This window comes from Trachypithecus francoisi, unplaced genomic scaffold (assembly GCF_009764315.1).
Source record: "Trachypithecus francoisi isolate TF-2019V2 unplaced genomic scaffold, Tfra_2.0 Lachesis_group0, whole genome shotgun sequence".
NCBI classification, from domain to species: Eukaryota; Metazoa; Chordata; class Mammalia; order Primates; family Cercopithecidae; genus Trachypithecus; species Trachypithecus francoisi.
The window spans coordinates 127,773,319-127,793,686 of NW_022681453.1; the positions used below are offsets into that span (position 1 = coordinate 127,773,319).

Consider the following 20,368-nt stretch of genomic DNA (forward strand, 5'->3'; position numbering starts at 1 on the left):
GAAACCTTCCGAAAAGGATTTATCATTCTAGGTGCCATTAAGAACATTCATGATTCATGAGAGAAGACCAAAATATCGGTATTAATAGGAGTTTAGAAGAATATTTCAGCCCTCATGGATGACTTTGAGAGGTTCAAGTCTTCAATGGAGAAAGTAACTGCAGACAAGGTAGAAATAGCTAGAGAACTAGAATTAAAAGGGGAGCCTGAAGATGTGACTGAATTGCTGCAATCTTAATAACAAACTTGAACAGATGAGGAGTTGTTTCTTATGGATGAGCAAAGAAAACTATGGATGAGCAAAGAAAACCTTGAGATAGAATCTACTCCTAGTGAAGATGCTGTGAACACCGTTGAAATTACAAGGGATTTAGAATATTACATAAACTTATTTGATAAAGCAGCAGCAGGGTATGAGAGAATTGACTCCACCTTTGAAAGTTCTACTGTGCATACAATGTTATCAAATATTATTGCACGCTACAGAAAAATCTTTCATGAAAGGAAGAATCCATTGATGCAGCAAACTTCATTGTTCTCTTATTTTAAAAAATTGGCACAGCCACTTGAACCTTCAACAACCACCTTGATCAGTCAGCAAACATCAACATCAAAGCAAGACTCTCCACCAGCAAAATGATTACAACTCATTGAAGGCTCAGATACTTGTTAGTATATTTTTTAACAATAAAGTATTCTTAATTAAGGTATGTACACATTTTTAGTTTTTTATTGAACACCTAATAGGCTGAAGTAAAAGTAAACATAACTTTTACATGCACTGTGTGACTTGCTTTACTGCAACGTTCACTTTATTGCAGTGGTCTAGAACTGAACTCACAGTATCTTAAAGGTATGCCTATACAAGAAAAATGGAGGTATGTGATCTAGGAAATACAGTCTCAACTCAGCAGAAGAATAAAGAGAATTTCTAAGGTAACAGTTGTAAAACAGGTCTGTGGGGAAATCTGTACATATTGGAAAATAGGGTACTCCAGAAGGAAGTGGGTGGGAAGTAAGGGGCAGAAGGAATAGAAGAGTACCTTGAAGATCTGATACTTTGATTTAAGATGTATAAACTTAAAGCAGGCAATGCAAGGAAGTAGACTGGCAATCTAGGATGCAAGAAATTAAAATCACAGTACTACGAGCCCTTCTTGCAACAATCATTTGAAGATAAAATCCAGCCAGCCAAAAGACAAATCAAAAGAAAAGTTCAAGAAAGATAAACTGAATAAAAGTGACTGCAGTAAGGACCATTAAAGCAAATCAAGTATAAAACTAACACTAAACACTTGTAATAAATTAAGGGCATTGAATCAAATGCAAATAAAACTTGATAATATTAAAAATGATAAAACCATTATTTTTAATAGGGGAAGAGGACATGGGAAAATGTATAAGAGTGCTAACTTATTTAAAATCAAAGACATTCAGTAATCTATAATTGAAATATAGAGTTCTTAAAAACTATTTTTTAAGTAGTTTTTCTTAACTTAGAGGAATTTTTTAGCAATCAGCACTTTTGTGATCAAGTAATATTTACCTGAAATTCAACAACTGCTTTTTCTTCTCTCAAATACTAAAATTAATATTTTGTGTTAAAAACAGCATATATATAATAGAATTCCATTATAATACTCCTCATTTTTCTCTTCTTTCTGTATATCTGTATACCAAGATGTCTGAAATGTGTGTTTAATGCCACAATAGTCATTTCTACAGTACAGCGGACACTTTGGGGAGGGAATATCTTATGTTTTTATCTCATACCCTTCTATTCTGTTTGAATATCTTAAATTTACAGGAGTTGCTTTTTAAATGTCAGAGTTTATTTATGTAATGCAATTATGGTCCTCTTTTTTCTTCTTTATACGGCTCTGTAATTTTTAAAAATGGCTACTATAGGTAATATGTACATAAAAATTATGTGAGACACAATAAGCAATAACACTAAAACCTAAAATTTGGATGGAACTTTAACCCATATTATGTTCCTAGAGCCCGCGAAGTAATTAGTTTGTTTATCTCCATCTTCACTTTACAGAAAAAGAAGCAGGATTAGGGTTGGTAAGTAGGATCTGAACCCAGGGCTGGATACTTAGTATTAATTCCTCAGTACTCGGTGCTAGATTTCTTCTATTTCTTAATATTTGCCCTTCTTTGGGGAAAAATTGCAGTCTTCTAAATTACACATGAGTAAATAGGTCAGAACGTTTTAAAAAGTATTTCCATTCTTTTCAAAAGGTAGAGTCACGGGATTTTCATTTTCCTTTTTTAGAGCTGAGAAAACTTTCTGTTCCATTTTATAAAGTTGTGTAAGCATCATCTGTTATTCTTGGACCTTCTTCTACACAAATCACCACCACAGTTTTTCAAAATTTGCTGACCCGACTGCAACTTTTTATTTTTTTATTTTTATTTTTTCGTAGAGACGAGGTGGGAGGGGTTTGTGGGGGGGTCTCGCTTTGTTGTTCAAGCTGGTTTACTTCTGGCTTTTAGGCACCCTCCGCCTCAGCCTCCCAACGTACTGGGATCATAGGCGTGAGCCACTGCGCCCGGCCTGCAATTTTTTTTTTTTTTTTAACAACTGCTATGAATTGTAGTGAGTATAAGTTCGTCCTTACAACGTAAAATTTCTTATGTCAATCTGTGACAACTCAATCTTCTCTTTGAAAAATTGTAAACTGCACATTTCACATTCTTACTGGGCTGCTCCTGTTGAAAACATCTCAAGTCACTTTCAGCTTTAAACATTATAGACGGAAACTCACAAAGAAATATGAACCTTCTAGTGTTTATGTTATAAACGTGTGCAAATAACCGTTGCTATGCAAACCTCAGAAGTTCTTTTCCAAGCAGCTCTTTAATTTTTGAGCAAGCAAAAAGCGGGCGTCAGAACCAGCCTTTCTCTTCCGCCAGGAGGAATGAAATAAGAGGAATGGACATGAGGGAGTAATAATTCGAGCTTTATAACCCTAAATGTCAATTATGGTTTTAATAACATTTTTAAACGCTTAACAATTACTGAAATAGGGTAAGGGACGAGGGCGATGGTGGGGGGAGTTTTAGAGGAAGCACAGGATTAGGAAAGGAGAGAAATAAAAGGGCTGGGGTAGTACCGCCAACCAGAAAACGCCCCCCAGCAGGCCCTCTCTGCTTCCTCCCGCCTTCTTCAATTGATCTCACCTGATCTTCCAGTAGCTTGTTCTCCTCGTTCGCCACTGGGATGGCGAACCCATCCTCCCAGTGCAGCTCAGCCAGGAATTCGCTACTCATGACTGCAAACGGATAGAGAAGGTACAGAACAAAGATCCGCCTTCTTGTACATCGGGTGAGCAGCACCCGCGTCAAGCCCAGGCACCTGCACAGCGCCGCTGTAATTGCCGCGGGAGCCCTACCAACCTTTCCGCGTCCTTAGTTACCAAACAGGAAGCGCTCCAGACCAAAGGCGAAACTTCCGGTTGAGAACTCCCCGCCTCCAGGCCAAATAACCTTTTTTTTTTTTCACCTTGAGCACTGAGGGAAGAGCAGCAACTTACCCCTCCCGAGGTTCCCGAGCTTGCCAGGCGGCAGCATAACTTTCCACGAAAAGGCGGCTCTCGGATCGCTCCCGGAGCGTGTGAAACCTGTGGCCCCCGGAGCGGGCTGGAGGACCACGGGGCAGCTGACTGGAAGTAAACCACAGGATCCTCCGATTGCCTGGGGGAAGACGGAAGCCAACAGAGATAATAAACTACGTTTTATTTCAAGTTGTGTTTGCTGTGTTGTGTAGATTTCAGCTACTACAGTAGGTGAAAGTAGACCGGGGTGAACTGGTGTTTGGAAACAGAACTCTTTCTCTGGCATCACTGGGATGTTCTGATCGTCGCCTCTTTCAGTCGGCCAGCCTTCCTCACCGCGCTTACTCACCCGGTCGCGGTCGACCGCAGACGCGGTCCGCTGGGAGGCTGCACACTTGTAGCGCGGTATGGTGGCCCCTCCGGCACCACTCCCATACTTGCATTTTCGTTTGCTAACATTTAAAGTGTGGAATTTCGCATAAACGTCTGTATTTCCTCCGCTTAGAAAAAGGGTAGGTGACACAATCCCCATTATCAAAAGGCAATGTCCCGCTAGAGAGCCGCCCCCTTTAGACCGACAAGCACTTTACCAATTCACTAATTTGAATTACCTGCTTGGCACGGGTAGGCATTTGAGTTATAGTCTGTCTTGTATAGTATCTCAGAACTGGAAAGGACAAAACAATCAACTAATCTAATCCTTTATTTTCTGGGTAAGTTAAACTGAGGCTTCTTTAGGCAAAGTGATTAAAGAAGGGATGTTGTGCATGAATTAATTTTACGTATCCAATAGCCACCCCTAACCTTTTTTTGCTCTTTCGAATTTTATTTTACCTAGACATTATTAAACTTTTATTATAAATATTTTACATGTATATGGGAATAGAAAGCAGAGTATAAATAACTGCTATATACGCATCACCTTGATTTAGCATTCATATTTTGCCATATTAGCATCATCTGTATCTTTTGCTCAAGTAAAAGATAATCACAGACATCATGACATTACATCCCTAAATACTTGAGCATGTATTGGTAGAAGAGTGGTTAATGTTATCTAACAAGCATAATATAATTATCAGATCTAAAAAAAAATCAACGATTCTTCAATATCTAATAACCATTTCAGATTCATATTTCGACTGTCTTAAAAATGTATTTTTACAGTCGATTTGTTACTATAGTTCTGAAATCCTCCTGTAGGAGCTTTGTCTCTTTGTGCCTACATTGTTTTCCATAAACTTAATCTTGTGGACTTTGTGCCTGTAAAGACTAGAATTAGCAACGCATTTTATTTCCCCTTTCTACAATGATTAAAGGCTGGGGAGAAAGGCTCAACTTGTAGAAGAAATGTTGACCTGTATGGAATAGTGGAATTTTAGATATAATGATATTTAATCCTTTATAAATGATCATTGCTTATTTTATAATAGTTTAGTCATTCCAACTAATGAAAATGTTAGTATTCAGCTTATGTTAAGATGGTACATAGTTATTTATACTTGAGATTTGTTGTGGCAATGCGGCTTCCTACAATTATTGGTGTTGGGTCAAAGGTGGGGAGGAAAATGGCAGAACAAAAGACTTCCAGCAATCAGCCCTCACAGAAACATCATTTGAACAACTCTGCACCTACGAAAATACCTTCACAAGAGCTAAGGAAACCAGTCAATTTAATTACATTTTAATAAAGCAAAAAATAAAAATAAAATAAAATAATTGGTATTATTACCACCCATGTATCTTAAAATTACCTAGTTTACCATCCCAGTTTTTAATATGAATACTGAACTGCCTTGACTTGTGCCAATGAGTTGAAGCACCCCTCTCAGTGTCAGCTGTAGCTGCCAAATGCATGACTGTGGAGTCTTTTTCATCTTTCCATTAATTTTACTTCTAGGAATATGTCCTGCAGAAACAGTTACATAGGTAAGTTCCATGCGTTTACACCACATGGGCATAAGAAGTCTAGCAACTGAAGCTCTGAGAGTCCCATGTCTTATTTCTCAAAGATTCCATTTCCTGAATTTGAGGATAACAATTATGTGATATTTACTTCTAGATGAAATGCCCATGCTTTCTCCAAATTCTACAATTCTGCCTTAAAATGGTATCCCTGCTTCTCTACCTCATCATCACGACATTTCATATCACCTAGTTCTCACTAGAATTCTTCAAGTTCTAGACCATAACTCTATTTGTATTCATCCAGATCTAGCTTTGGAAACAAAACCCATAGTTTTATAAGCTTTGTTGCTGAAATGCTCAATGTATTTCCAACATACTAAAGATGGTATTACCCTTTTACTATCTTATCCCCTTAAATTTACCAGATCAAGTTGCTAAGACTAAAACATAAAGTTTATTTGTTCTGCCAAAATAATGTTATCTTTGTTTAAAAAGATAGAAAAAAATACTTCTATTTATGAAGTAAAAGAAAAAGATATATTTCACCTCCATGGCAATCCTCCTTGTAAGAGAGTACCACTGTTTAGTGTTTACCTAACCAGCATTTTTAAATGAAGCTTTAAATATTTACATATGTCAATTTTGTCCTACATAAATATAATCATATAGTAAACATTCTTCTGCAAATCCATTATTTTCACTTAACAATAGTGGCCATGTTTCCATGTCAGTACATTTGAATCTACCTTAGTCTTTTTATAGAAACTTAAAATTCAGTATTATCAATTATAACTTTTAAACAATGCTGCAATGCACATCTTGATAATACTGCATTTCATCAATTCTGGTTATACTTATTTTCACATTTTAATATCTCTGAAATTGAGATGCATCTTTTTAATCAATGAAGTTAGATTTGGTGAAATAAGATATAATCTTGCATACCTATGTAAATGTCTCTGCAGGAAAAATTCTTAGAAGTAAAATTAATGGAAAACAGATATAAGCAATATTATTTTGATGGGTAACACTAAATTATTCTTCAAAAAGGCTTTACATATTCTCCAAAAATATGAGAGTATCTTTGTATACCTGGATATTATGAAATATTAAATATTTTACAATATAAATAACAAAATACGGTATCTCGTAGTTAATGGACATTTCCCTAATAAGTGAGACCGAGCATCAAATTTCTTCTAAGAATTTCTTTATCATATTCTTTGCCCAGTTTTTCCCTAGTCAGTGATCTTATTGAATTATAGCAGTGCTTTCTGTGTTACGGAGAGTATTCTCTCTCTCTCTCTCTCTCTCTCTCTCCTCTCTCTCTCTCTCTCTCTCTCTCTCTCTTTCTGTGTGGTGTGGTGTGGTGTGTGTGTGTGTGTAAATATTTTTCTCCCAGTCTGTTTTTGGAGGCTTCTGTTTAACTTTGTTTTTAGTGTATTTTGCCATACACGGCTCAGAAACTACCCTTGTTGCCATCAGCATGCTTCCTATTCAGCGAACTCTTTCATCATCAACTTACCCAATCTAGCAGCAGCATTAAACTCAGCTGTTCCTTCCCTGTTAAAACATTTTCCTCTCTTGGCTTTCATAACTTTTTTTTCCGGTCAGTTTCCCATTAACTTTATTAATCTCCTTTGCTGCTTTATCTTGGCTCATTTGACCACTCAACATTGGTATTCCTCAAGACTCAAAGCTGATCCCTCTACTCTTCTCTTCTTACACTTGCTTCCTAGGTGATGATATCCATTTTCATGTCTTTAAATGCCATGATAGTTGTATTAGTTTGTTAGGAGTGCCATAATAAAATATCATACACTAGGTGACTTAACAGAAATTTATTTTCTCACAGTTCTGGGAGCTAACAATTCAAGGGCAAGGGATGGTTTCTGGTGAGGCCTCTCTCCTTGGCTTGCAGATGGCCGTGTCCTCACATGGTCTTTTCTCTGTGCACATGCATTGCTGGTGTCTCTTTCTCTTCTTATAAGGATACCACCAGTCCTGTTGGATGAGGGTTCCGCAGTTATGACCTCTTTAAACCTTAGTTCCCTCGGTAAAGGCCCTGTTTCCAAATACAGTCAAATTGGGAGTGGCTTCAACATATGGATTTGGGCAGGGGAAGGGCCCAACTCAGTCCAAAATCGCTGATATTTTCTTGATTTTACTCTTAACATTTCTCTAGCCCAGATCACTCTTCTGTTCTCCAAACGTACATCCAGCTGCTTACTAGACAATTCCGTCAAGATGTCTCATAGATATCTTAAACCCGATTCACAGGTCTAAGAATTCTTGATTTTAACTGCACATATTTCAAACCTCTTTCTCTGTCTTCTCTACACAGCCAACACACCACCATCTACTGAACTGTATAAAATCAAATCCTGACTGTAATTACTGATTCCTTCCTTTTCCTCACCTCCCATCTTCAATCCATCACTATTACATCTCACTTTCAGCCCCCGAAGCTGTACTGATCCTACTGCTCTCCATCTCCACTGCCACTACTCTAATTTTGGCTTTCATCACCTGTCATTACATTACCAAAATTGTCTCCCCATCAATCTGCCCACTTCTGCTCTTGTTCTCCTAAAATCCATCCTCCCCTCAGCAATTAAGGTAATCTTTTCTTTCTGACATCAAATTCTAAAATGTTTTTAACATAAAAAAGGCTGAAATAATTTTACCATGAGCACCAGTGACCTCTAGATCTAGTTGGTACCTAGATCCTGCCATTAATATTTGCCTCTTCTTGTGTTATCATACATTTATCTCTCTATTCATCCATCAATCCATATTATTTCTTCATGCATTTCAAAATAAATTGTAAGAATCAATATACCTCCTTCTTAAATACTTTACCATGCATATGTTTACTTTTGTTTACATTTTTCCTCTACAGTGAAATTTACACACAAAGAAATACACAAATCTCGCATTTTGACAAATGCATGACTTGGTTAACCTAAACTACTCTCAAGATACAGAATATTACCACTACCACAAAACATTCCCTCATGCCTCTTTCTAGTCAGTCTCTGCTCTCACCTCCCCAAATCCCCAGAGACAACTATTTTTCCAGTTTTTATTTTTCTATTGTAAGTTTTCTTTCTTTTAAAATTCCAAATAAACAGAAAGGTACCATATTGTACCAGTTAATAATTTGCCTTTCAGCTCCAAATTCACCCATTTTGCCTGTTCTGTTAAAACAGTATGGGCTCTTTACAGAGTTCTCTTTTGGCTGTTGGCTTAAAATCAACAGAGGGTACAGGAGATACTTTGCAGAAGGAAAATAGTTTTTTGTGTGTGTGGTTTTTTGTGTTTTTTTTTTTTTGTTTTTTTTTTTGCTTTGTTTTTCTTTCTGGTTTCCATGAGCTCACCTGGCAGGCTCCCGTAGCACACACAGCTTCTCCAGCTCCTGGCTCCTGTGTTGCACACAGCTTCTCCAGCGTCCAGCCCCTGCATCACAGGCATTTTCTCCAGCATTAGGCTACTGCAGTGCTTGTGACTTCTCCAGTTCCCAGCTCCTGCAGTGTGTAGCAGGCAGCAGCATCCAGAAGCTTTCCTTAGCACCCCACCCCACTCTGAACTCTTCACTTGGGCAGTTCCTTAGCAGTGTGCCTCTGGTGAGACAGCTTCCAATTAACAGATCTCCTGGCATCATAAAGAATAGATTTTCAGTCAGTTCCACTGCACCAAAACAACTCGGCCATTCTCTGAACCCTGCAGTGGGGGAGGAAAGGTCTCTTCCTTAGGTACTGTATTTCAGCTTTAGGGATACTGGCTGCTCCTTATAGCTGCTATTTTTATATTCCTTAGAGTTCTTTACATCTTAATAGTCAACCATTGTGACTCTTATTCTCTGTTATAATGAACTATTTTTATATTAAACTTTCTCTATTAAGTTACTATGTGGTTTCTTTCTCCTCACTGGACCCAGACTCATACAAGGACAGTTTGTACTTTTTGAAATAACACACTTTTTTTCACTCTGCATAATGTTTTTGATATTTATCCATAATTGTGGTACATAGAAATAGTTTGTGTTTCTTTTTATTGCTGTATTGTTTCCAGGTTTGGACAACTATGAATAAACCTATTATAAACATCCTTGTACGAGTCTTTTTAACACGCTTTTTATTTTAGAATAGTTTTGGATTTACATAAAATTTACAAAGATAGTAAACAGAGTTTCCAGATACCCCTCACCAAGTTTTAGTTTCCCCAATGCTATTATTTCACATTATCATGGTACATTTGTCAAAATGAAGAAGCCAGCTGTGCTACATTACTATAGGCTACACTTGAATTTTTGTTTTGTTTTGTTTTGTTTTAGATGGAGTCTCACTCTGTCGCCTAGGCTGGAGTGAAGTGGCATGATCTCGGCTCACTGCAACCTCTGCCTCCTAGGTTCAAGTGATTCTCCTGCCTCAGCTTCCAGAGTACCTGGGATTACAGGCGCCCGCCACCACACCTGGCTAATTTTTGCATTTTTAGTAGAGATGAGGCTCGTCTCGAACTCCTGACCTCGTGATCTGCCCGCCTCAGAGTCCCAAAGTACTGGGATTACAGGTGTGAGCCACTGCGCCCAACCCAGACTTTCTAGTTCTTCCATTAATGTTCATTTTCTGTTCCAGAATCCAATCCAGCATATCACACTGCATTTTATTGTTTTATCTCGTTAATCTCCCTTGTGTCTGTAATAAGTTCTCAATTGTTTTCTTTTTCATTACCTTGACAGTATTCAGAAGCACTGACTCATCCAATATTGTGTAAAATATCCCTCAGTTTGATTTTGTCTGATGGTTGTCACATGGTTAGGCTGGAGTTAGGGGTTTTTGGAAAGAAAACCACAGAGGTGAAGTGTCCTCATCACATGATAACACAGGTATATGATGTCCCCATGACATCACTTGTGATTTTACCTTCAGTCATTCTGTTATGATAATGTTTGCCAGGTTTCTTCACTGTGAAGTTACTATTTTTTCCCATCCATACTCAATTCCTTGGAAGCAATTTACTAAGTTCAGCCTGGTCTCAAAAGAGGGAGATTAAGCTCTCTCTCCTAAAAGAACAGTATCTACATATATTATTTAAAATTTTTCTGTAAATAACACTATTTCTTCTTTATTTATTTGCTCAGTCTTTTTATGTTACTATGGACAAATGTATATTTTATATTTGGGGTTATAATCCAAACAATGTTATTCGTTTTGTGGCTCGATTTGTTCCAGCCTTGGCCATTGGCCCCTGTGTGTCTTTGACACGCCTTCATCCTTTTGTTTTTGTTTCATTTGGTTTGTTTTTGAGCACCTCCTTACTTTCTGGTACTGCATGAGTTTTCAGATTCATCCTGTATTTCTCCTAACCCAGCTCAAGAATCAGCTATTTCTCCAAGGAGCCCTGGTTCCTTTTATGGGAGAATGGTGTGTAGAAACCAATATCTGGAATCTGGGTATGTTTGTTTTTGTGGTGGTGTCATTGCTTTCAGGTCCTCTCAGAGTCAGAGCTAAATAATACACATATGTACATTATTAACCCATGAATTCACACATATCTATCATTGTTTTTACCTCTGTATGCATAAGCTAAACACTAGCACATATTGCTATCTCTGACTCTCACCCAGTACCATAAAGCTTGTACTAGCCTTCCCTTTTTATTTATTTATAACTTCCCTGGTGGTCCTGAGAAATCTTGCTCCTATGATCCATTATTCATGTACTTATTTTTTCAGCCCCAGTATACATTTAAAGTAGTTTCAGAATTATTAACCTGTACTTCCAGCACAAGTGTTTTCATGGACGTATGCTTTTATTTCTCCTGAATAAATTCCAAGAAGTGCAATCGCTGATCAAACATAGGTGTTTGGGCCAGCATGGGGCACACACCTATAATCCTAGCTACTCAGGAGGCTGATGCAGGATGATTGCTTCAGCTCAGGTGTTTGAGACCAGCTGGGCAACGTACCAAGACCCTGTTTCTTAAATAAAATTGTTCTTAAAAAGATAAATGCATGATTAGTTTTATAAAAACACACCAGACCTTTTTCCAAAGTAATTGTGCCATTTTAAGAGTTATCTTTTGTTAATCAAATTTTTCCTAGGTTAAAACTCTTCAATGGACTCCTAGTTTAGTTAGAATTAAATCCAAACTCCTTAACTGGTCTGCAAAGTCCTATGTGATCTGACCTCTGCCTATTTTTCTCATCCCATCTCTTGCCAACTCTTCCTTCACTAACTACATTTCAGCCACACCGACTTTTCAAAATTGTTTCTCCAGAGCCTCAAAACACTCACCGGGCATGGTGATCCATGCCTGTAATCCCAACACTTTGGAAGGCTGGGGTGGGCAGATCACTTGAAGCCAGAAGTTTAAGACCACCCTGGGCAACATGGCAAAACTCTGTCTCTACTAAAAATAAAACAAATAGCCAGGCATGGTGGCATATGCCTGTAGTTCCAGCTACTTGGGAGGTTGAAGTGGGAGGATTGCTTGAGCCCGGGAGGCAGAGGTTGCAGTGAGATCACGCCACCACACTCCAGCCTGGGCAACAGAGTGAGACCCTGTTTCAAAACAAACAAACAAACAAACAAAAGGAGTGTCTTCAGATATGCTCGTCTCTCTTCCCACAACATTTTCCTTCCCTAATGGCTAGTTCCTTATTATTCACCAGGGCCCCATATTCTTCAGTTTATATATAAATTTAAACTGCCCATATAATTTGATACAGTTTTTTCTAGTTATGTTCTCTCCTGGCAACCTTTCCACATTTAGTAATTACCTTCAAACAACTTACCACAATTAATAATTACGTTTCTATTTGCTTATTTTCTGTATTTTCCACTAGACTACAAGACGCATGACAACAGGAACCATATGCATCTAAAAAAATTTGCTTAAGCTTAGTGGCAAGAAGCATGTGCATTTTGTTCACCCTATATTCAGAATCTAGAGTAATGCCTGGAACATAACAGTGTTCAATAAAAATCCGTAGAAAGAATAGGCATGACAAGAGAATGACAAAGAGTTTTAGATTTGTACGTAGTTATATCTGTCAGTCTTTTCTTTGGTGATTTTTATTTTTTGTGCTACACTGAGGAAGGCCTTTCCCAGATTATTTTAAAAGTCTCCAATAATTTCTTCTCATATTTATATAATTACATATTCTACAGCAAAATTTATAATGCACGTGAAATGTATGTTCGTGTGTGAAAGGAAGCAGATTCATAACTCTTTTTTCAAAACAAATAGCAATAGACCATTTATTAAATAGTTTATATCTCTCCTTTGATTTGAAATGCATCCTTTTTATATTAAATTCTCATACATGGAAAGATATGCTTCTGGATGTCTAGTGTTTCATTGATTTATTTATCTTTACAAAAGTGCCACACTGTTTTGAGTAGCATAGCTTTTTAGTATGGTAGTGCAAAACATACTATCACCACCATCACAATTATTCTGTCTAGTATCACACACTTACACCTCCAAACAAACTTTGGAATTGACTTGTCAAGTTTTTTTTAAGAGCCCTAGGCATTTTCACTGAAATTTTCTTGAATATACAGAATAACTGAAGAACTGAAATTTTATCATATTGTCTTCCTACCCAGAAATATGTAAATGTCTCTGTTTGTTCAGATCTTCTTTTATGTAATTAATTCTTAATATAGTTGCACATGACCAGATTCACAGCATTCCTATAACCCCAGAATTAGAAGAAACGTCCAAGATTGCCCCGACTACAAAATGTACATCAGCAACATGCAGTGCTTTTACACTTCCACTGATTAGGTACTCACTACTTCCTGAGGAAATGCATTTTATAACAATGGATAATGAAATAGATAATGACTTGGGTAATGAAATAAGTCACACAGGGAAAATGTCAGAGGGGTCCTGTAATTGTCCTATTTCATAATTTCCTTATCTACACAAAGTGCTTTTTTAGTGATGATTATCTTGACCAGTAAGTATAAAAATCTTTAAACGTGTACACTTCACAAGGCTGTATCAGATTGTTGGCTGTTCTGTTGGGCATTGTTAATGAAAGAGATGGATGTAAGTCTTTACAAAGGGACATTAAACTCACAGCCAAATATTATGCAATATTTCTGAAATCATTGTTACTTTTTTCAGTGTTTTAATCATTGTTCCTGGCACATAGTAATCTCTTCATTAATACTCACTGAATTAATAATGAATTAATGAATGGATCATTCTTATGGATTTATTTCTCCTAATAACAGAGAGACATAAATACATTAAAAAAATTTCCAATGCAGAGGTACAGTAAAGACCTCTCTAATTACAGATTTTCAATATCCTTTTCTGGGAAATACACATTCACAATTTGTTTTTGCCCATGATAACCATTGCCTTGTGAAAAAAAGTATGTAATTTACTTAATATTTTTAAGGATGTGTATGTCTATTATTATGTAATTCACCTGGGTACAGGGGTGTGTGTGCATGTGTGTGTATGTGTGTGTGTGTGTGTGTAATTAATTTCTGTAGATGAGTAACTTGAAATAAAAGCTAACAACTTTCTGTGACTATTTCCTACAACCCAAGACAAAGAAGAAAAGAAGACTCTTTGTATCAAAGTATTTTCACATACAAGTAAAATAGTCCTAAAAATCAAAGGAATTGGCCAAACGAATACTCTAAGAAGCTTTGATATTCAGAGGTCCACACTTTTACTGGTGGAAAAAAACACACTTTACGGATTTTATTCATTTACTCTAATCCAGTAGATGGTGCTACATGTCTGTATATGTAAAGTACCACAGTGCCTTTCTCTCTCTCTCTCTTTTTTTTGTTTCTTTCTTTCTTTTTTCTTTTAAGCCAGAACTCTCATCAAGGTCTACTATTATAATGAAGATCATTATTCCTGACATCTGAGCCAAATCTTTGGGTGCAGCTTTAAAGATGTACTTAAGAAGAAAACCCCCTAGAAATAATTTTGGACCAGATACCAACCTAACAATTTATTAACATTTTTCCCCTCAGTTCATTTTTACTTTAAAATGACAAATCTTTGACCCCACACAGAACTCTGTGTCAATCCATGAAAAACATCTAGATGCAAAATCATAGTCCCTCTTATTCTTCTAAAAACTGCTAGTTGCTATTGTTTTAAAGCAATCATAATAATGATAATAATTAGCAATAAAAGTTTAAATTCAGGATCGTAATGGATAAATCAGCTTGTTACTCAAGTTATAAACTTAGATATATAAAAATTTATAAACATGAAGTTTTTTGTTGAATCAGTGATTAATCTAGTCACATAAATTAATGTTTCTTTATGGATCATAAAAAACAGAAAGCTTTAGAAAAGCAGTGATAATATTTAAGTGTCAGCACAAATAGTCCATATCACTCTGCAACCTACAAACAATTAATTTATGTTTCCTATTTACTCTAAATACAACTAAACTTGACATATAATCTGAATCAGAAGTTACCCCTTTTTTGCCTCTTTTGAGTTTGCAAATTTATAATGTTATCCCACACACTCAAAATGCTTTGAAAGTGTCATTGCATTGCAAATCAAGGATAAGGGAGACATCAACTATTACAATAAAAATTAGAATATTTTCATTGCTGTATTAGTTTACCATATTACATTTTGATTTAGTTCATTATGATGCAATTTCATGAAATTCTTTCAAATTTTTTGAAAATGCTTTTGCTCTTTTCACTGACTCAAAAGAAAAATGAGAGCTATGGTCACTAATCAGTGTTATAGATAATACAGGTATTCATAATCTGCTGACACAAGGCTTAATAAAATGGCTTTAGTTGATGAACTATACCCATTCAAGGGTTAAATTCTGATACAAGTATAGGAAAATCAGAAGTAACCTTTCAGATAACTTATCATTTATGCTTTCCTTCATTCATATCTCCATCAACTCTTTTACCTATCTTTGAACAAACTCAAGGAAACAGGATATAATCGGTTAACCCTAGGTACGTTACACAAAATAGAAAAGCACATGATCTTCATCAAGAGAATGACAACTTAATGAAAAAGACCAAAAATATATACAATTTAAATGATCAATTATAATATAGGCAAAGTGGATAACATAAATCAACTTAAATATCTCTTGGTAGATAGCCTAACTAGAGGTGGCAACATTGACCCAATGACTAGATGGGTTGTAAAGTGATAGAACTTCCCAAGTGAAGTAGCTTTTAAATTCTTACTTTTTTGAGATATGATAATTGTTATAAGTAAAGTTCTTCATTTATAAAAGAAACGTTGCATTCATTCAGACAGTGATCTAAGCCCTTAAGTTACAACACTGAAAAAAATGATTATCCTTTCCCTTGAGTTTGCCATCAAGTGGAGAACTGATCACAGAAGCGGCCTCCTATCTGAACTCCTGACCTCCATAAGTGAACTCTCTAACATCATCTCCATACCTCTGTCGAAGTGATTTTTCCAAACCTCAAATCTGAGTACATCACCCCTTCCCCATGAAAACTCCTCCATGGCTCTCTGTGACCCCGCTAACATGGCATATAAGGCCTTCCTGAACTGAACTGGGCCCTGCTTCTTCCCCAGCCTTATCTTTCACTCACCTTCACCTTAACACTACAATTTTTAGCCTGACTAAATTTTTTTTTTCCTCAAGTTCTCTCTCACTTCAGTCTTTTACACATCTGTTCCCTCTGCCTGGGTACTCTTCTCTCATTTGCCCAGCTAATGCCAACCTTCTCTAACCTATATGTGCCCCCTAATACATTATTTTTGATATCATGGCACAGTCCTGCCTCCTTGAATTTGTTATATTTTTTATTTCTCCTGGTCTTCTATTACTCTAAAAGCAACATAAGTCAGACAGCATCCACCTCATTTAGCACTGGCTTCCTAGCACAAGGTACCCAGTAGACAATCATGCATTCATTGTATTAACAGTCATTGAGCACCTAATACGTGACATGCTCTCAGTAAAGGGTGATGGGGACATGTATCTGTGAACAAAAAAGACTAGAATATTGCCTTCCAGAACTTTTGTTAAATTAACAAGAGCAGACCAAGTGCACACAGTATAGCAAGGCTGTCAGGACTCATCAAGGCAAGCATTTCTATGTCTCCAGGTGGGAGGGCAGCAGAGGCAGAGGAGCCACCCAGGAAGAAAAGCCTCTTACCTGAAGCTTTTAAGATAGGAATACAAAGGTTCCCATAAAAAGTTGGGTGAAAGTGCATTCCAGGTGGTAGGAATAACAATAAAAAGACAATAATGTAGAAACTCCTGAGCTTTGCTGGGGGAGTCCAAGGAACTACTTGTAATTAGTGGAGAAATACAAGTAGTTTAACACTGCTGGTCACAGAGTGACTTTTGTGGGGTAACATTTGCCTGGGAGAATGACATGACATTAGACAGGAAAAGCTGAAAGATACCAGATCACAAAAATATTTTCTTGTAGACAATGGGCATAAATTGAATAATTTAAATGGGAAAGATGAGAGGAAAGGAGAATGTGAAATAGGAGAAGAGAAAAGAGGCAGAAAGCAAGACTTTGTGACTATTTTAAAGTGGGGCCAACCAACAGGATGCTCTTCTCATTGTGTGGGAAATGTCAGGGACCAGGGGATTTGGGGTGAAAAAACTAACCCCCAAATCTGCCAGCAATATTGTGCCACAAGTAGGAAAGTTTTCAAAACCTCTTTACGATCACCTTATAAAGTGTAAACATGGTTTTGCCTAACTTTTCAAATGCTTATATATTCTCCAGTGTTCCTAACAACCACACTCTTTAAGGCATCAGAGTATTTGTTAACACCTAGGAGTACCTGTATGTTTGTAAACATCAGCTAATTCTCCGGGGTCCACGGAAAGACCAGGCCTCAGCACAGGAAATAAAGAAAAAAGGGGCAGGAATTCTATGCCCCGTATGCTGCACTAGTTGTTAGTAAAATAAATATTGGCAATGGCTTTCTTTGCTTTCAGTGTTGCTCTTCGAAATTACACTATCTTTCGTTTCCTTCCTTACTCTTTCTTGAACTTTTTTCATGTTCTTTACAATGAGCATGAACTGCTCCTATAATTAAAAGGAAAATACTTTCTAACGACAATAATATGCAAAAAAAAAAAAAAAAGTCCTTGGAGCAACAAGAAGTAGTGAAAACAGCAAACAAAAAACATACCCACCATGTAACCACTATATCGAAAAGTGCAGGGTAAAGATACAAGGAAATGTGTGTTTGTCATGATACTGTACACATCATCCATGTGAGCACAGCACAAAAACAAGGCTGGTATGAGGCTTCAGCTTGAACTTCCATGCTGCTATATGGAAAAAGCACCCCTCCACTGGGCTAAGACACTTGGCTTTCTCATAGCTAAGGCTTTAAGAGACACTGTAGAGAGGTGGCTTGCTTTTATTCTATGAGCTATAGCTCTCCACATAATATATGGGTAAGTTTACTCAAAGCACTTTTTATCAGCTGTCAATCTGTTTCTTAGCTTGTATTTGGCTATATTTCAGGTAGCAAAGGAGAAAACAGGGATTATTCCATGGCTCTTGCCCTGGAGGAATTAATTGTTGCTTGTTACTTTAGTGAATTGTATGTGGAAGTAATTGCTGTTCTTCTGCCATATTCTATGGTTTTATTCACATAAATCCTATGTAAAGCTCAAGCTAAGTACAATCTAGTCAGTATATTCAAAAGCAGATGAACTGCCTGTATTCATGTACCTAGATAGTTGGAAGCAGTTATTTGAAAAACTGTCTTACAAATGCCATCACATGTTGACACATCTGTGAAGTTACATTGACTCCATCCTGGAATCCGGTCAGTGTGTCTACCATGTCCTACCATAAGCTGAGAATTTTATGCTATCAAATTTTTTTCTTCTCTCCACACTCAACGCCAATTTCTTATTATTCCCATATCATTATCTTACTCCAAACTCCTTTATGAGTGAGTTTCTTTAAGCTTCAGTGGGATTTCTGAAGATACAAACTATTCTACCCTTTCTTATTTTCTTTTAACCCTGACTCTCACTAAGGTTCATTGAAGGGTAGCTAGTAATGGTAGGGGAGAGACCGAGAAAGAGGAAAAGAAAGAAAGAGAAAGAGAGAGAGATGCACACATTAACCAACAGTCTTCTTTAATGAACAAGAAAATTGGCCATTTTCCTATTAGCATATGAGGAACCTAAGAATGTCTCTTGTTGTCAAGGCAACAGCTATTCCTTGGGTAGCTGCAATAGAAAAGAAACCAGAGCAATCTTTATAGAATCAAGTTTTTTTTATCGTCAAATCATAGAAAGGAACCTTGGGCATCTACCTAGCCTATTCTCCTGCCTGTAGTTAAGACCCACAAAAATAATGTGAAACAAACACAAAAACAGTCCTATTTTATATGCTTCTGAAGATCTTGCATAGCTTTCCTTGTTAATCATTTGCAGTGTTTCTCAGGGCATATTACAAATAAAATTTTTTCAATCATTCTAACAAATCTTTCACACTGCAGCTTGAAATTTGCTTCCTACAGTTCCATTCTCAGTAGCAATAAACCATTGTACACTTTCCTTTCTAAGAATCTTGGCCAAACTTGAGAAAAATAACAAAATTATCTGTCTTAAACTCCCAAAGTGAATGATGCTAGATCCTTTATCTTTCAAGCCATCGGAATTGTAGGTCTCCTGTGATGAGTCTTATACTCTACAAGACCATCTCTGATTAGGGAATCCAGTCCTGCCTCTTAACTTGCATAGAAAGCTGGCCAGCCGCACCCAAAAAGAACAGAACACCACCTAGTTTCAATCTGTCTACTCAAGTATCATTGGTAAGTTTTATCTGTGGAATTATGTTCATTGTCAGATGGTTGTAGTTGTTGTTTTGCACAGAACGGCTAATACAACTTTTGCTGACTGGTTTGAGCACAATCACTAGTTCCACATCTGATACTTGGCAAACTGATTTTATTCAAAGGACTCTGATACACAGACTATCATTTTTCCTTGTAAAATCATATTTTCTTGATTCTTTCTTTCAAGATGAAATTCCCTCCTTTCTGAACGCACAGTGACAAGTTTAGTAACCATCCTTTCAGTTCCCCCGTACATGTCTCCGATAAATACATGCTGAACGCTAGGCACAGGAAGGCATCCTGACATTTTTAAAAAGATATCCATATTAGCCAGTCAAGAAAGAGAAAATATTTATCATCCAGAACCAAATATTTCTTTTTTCCCACTTGATTTCTTGCATCATTTTGATCTATTACCTTAATATTTCAGCCATAGATGCCATATTTTCTGGTCCTAATTTTCCTCATCTTTGAAATGAAGAGACAGCAAACATAGACTAACAGCATTTATTGATCCCTTACTCTATACTAGGCATTTTTAAAAACATAGAATATCAGCATGTATTGATCCCTTACTACTAGGCACCGCTTTTTTTTTTTGAGGCGGAGTTTTGCTCTTTTGTCCAGGCTGGAATGCAGTAGTGTAATCTCTGCTCACTACAACCTCCGTCCCCCAGGTTCAAGAGATTCTCCTGCCTCAGCCTTCCAAGTAGCTGGGATTACAGGTGCCCACCACCACATCCGGCTAATTTTTGTACTTTTAGTAGAGACAGGGTTTCACCATGTTGGCCAGGCTGGTCTCGAACTCTTGACCTCAGGTGATCCAGCTGCCTTGGCCTCCCAAAGTGCTGGGATTACAGACATGAGCCGCCTAGCCTGGCCTACACTAGGCACTTTTTAAAGCACTTTATATTGTCTCAGTTTGGTTTCACAATAATCCTATGAGGTAGATATTTACTGTCATCACCATTTTACAAAAAAAGAAAACTGAAGCTTAGCATGTTCAAATAGCTTTCCCAAGATAACACAGATACTGGGTGGTTGAGCCAGATTTTGAAA

General features: G+C 37.1%; 1 protein-coding gene and 1 long non-coding RNA gene across 2 annotated transcripts in view; both read right to left on the reverse strand.

The window, feature by feature from the left end:
• Positions 1-3,618, reverse strand: part of CCDC39 (coiled-coil domain containing 39) — a 57,752-nt gene extending 54,134 nt beyond the window's left edge. The window contains exons 1-2 of the mRNA XM_033211781.1: positions 3,542-3,618; positions 3,189-3,280 (exon numbers count right to left, since the gene is read on the reverse strand). Of these exons, the coding sequence (XP_033067672.1) occupies positions 3,189-3,280; positions 3,542-3,578 (129 nt within the window). The 5' untranslated portion in view covers positions 3,579-3,618. The remainder of the gene's footprint in view (positions 1-3,188; positions 3,281-3,541) is intronic.
• Positions 3,619-7,310: 3,692 nt separating this feature from the next.
• The window catches only part of LOC117083781, a 55,027-nt gene continuing 41,969 nt past the window's right edge, over positions 7,311-20,368 (reverse strand). The window contains exons 7-8 of the long non-coding RNA XR_004437211.1: positions 8,851-9,124; positions 7,311-7,474 (exon numbers count right to left, since the gene is read on the reverse strand). This is a non-coding gene — a long non-coding RNA (uncharacterized LOC117083781). The remainder of the gene's footprint in view (positions 7,475-8,850; positions 9,125-20,368) is intronic.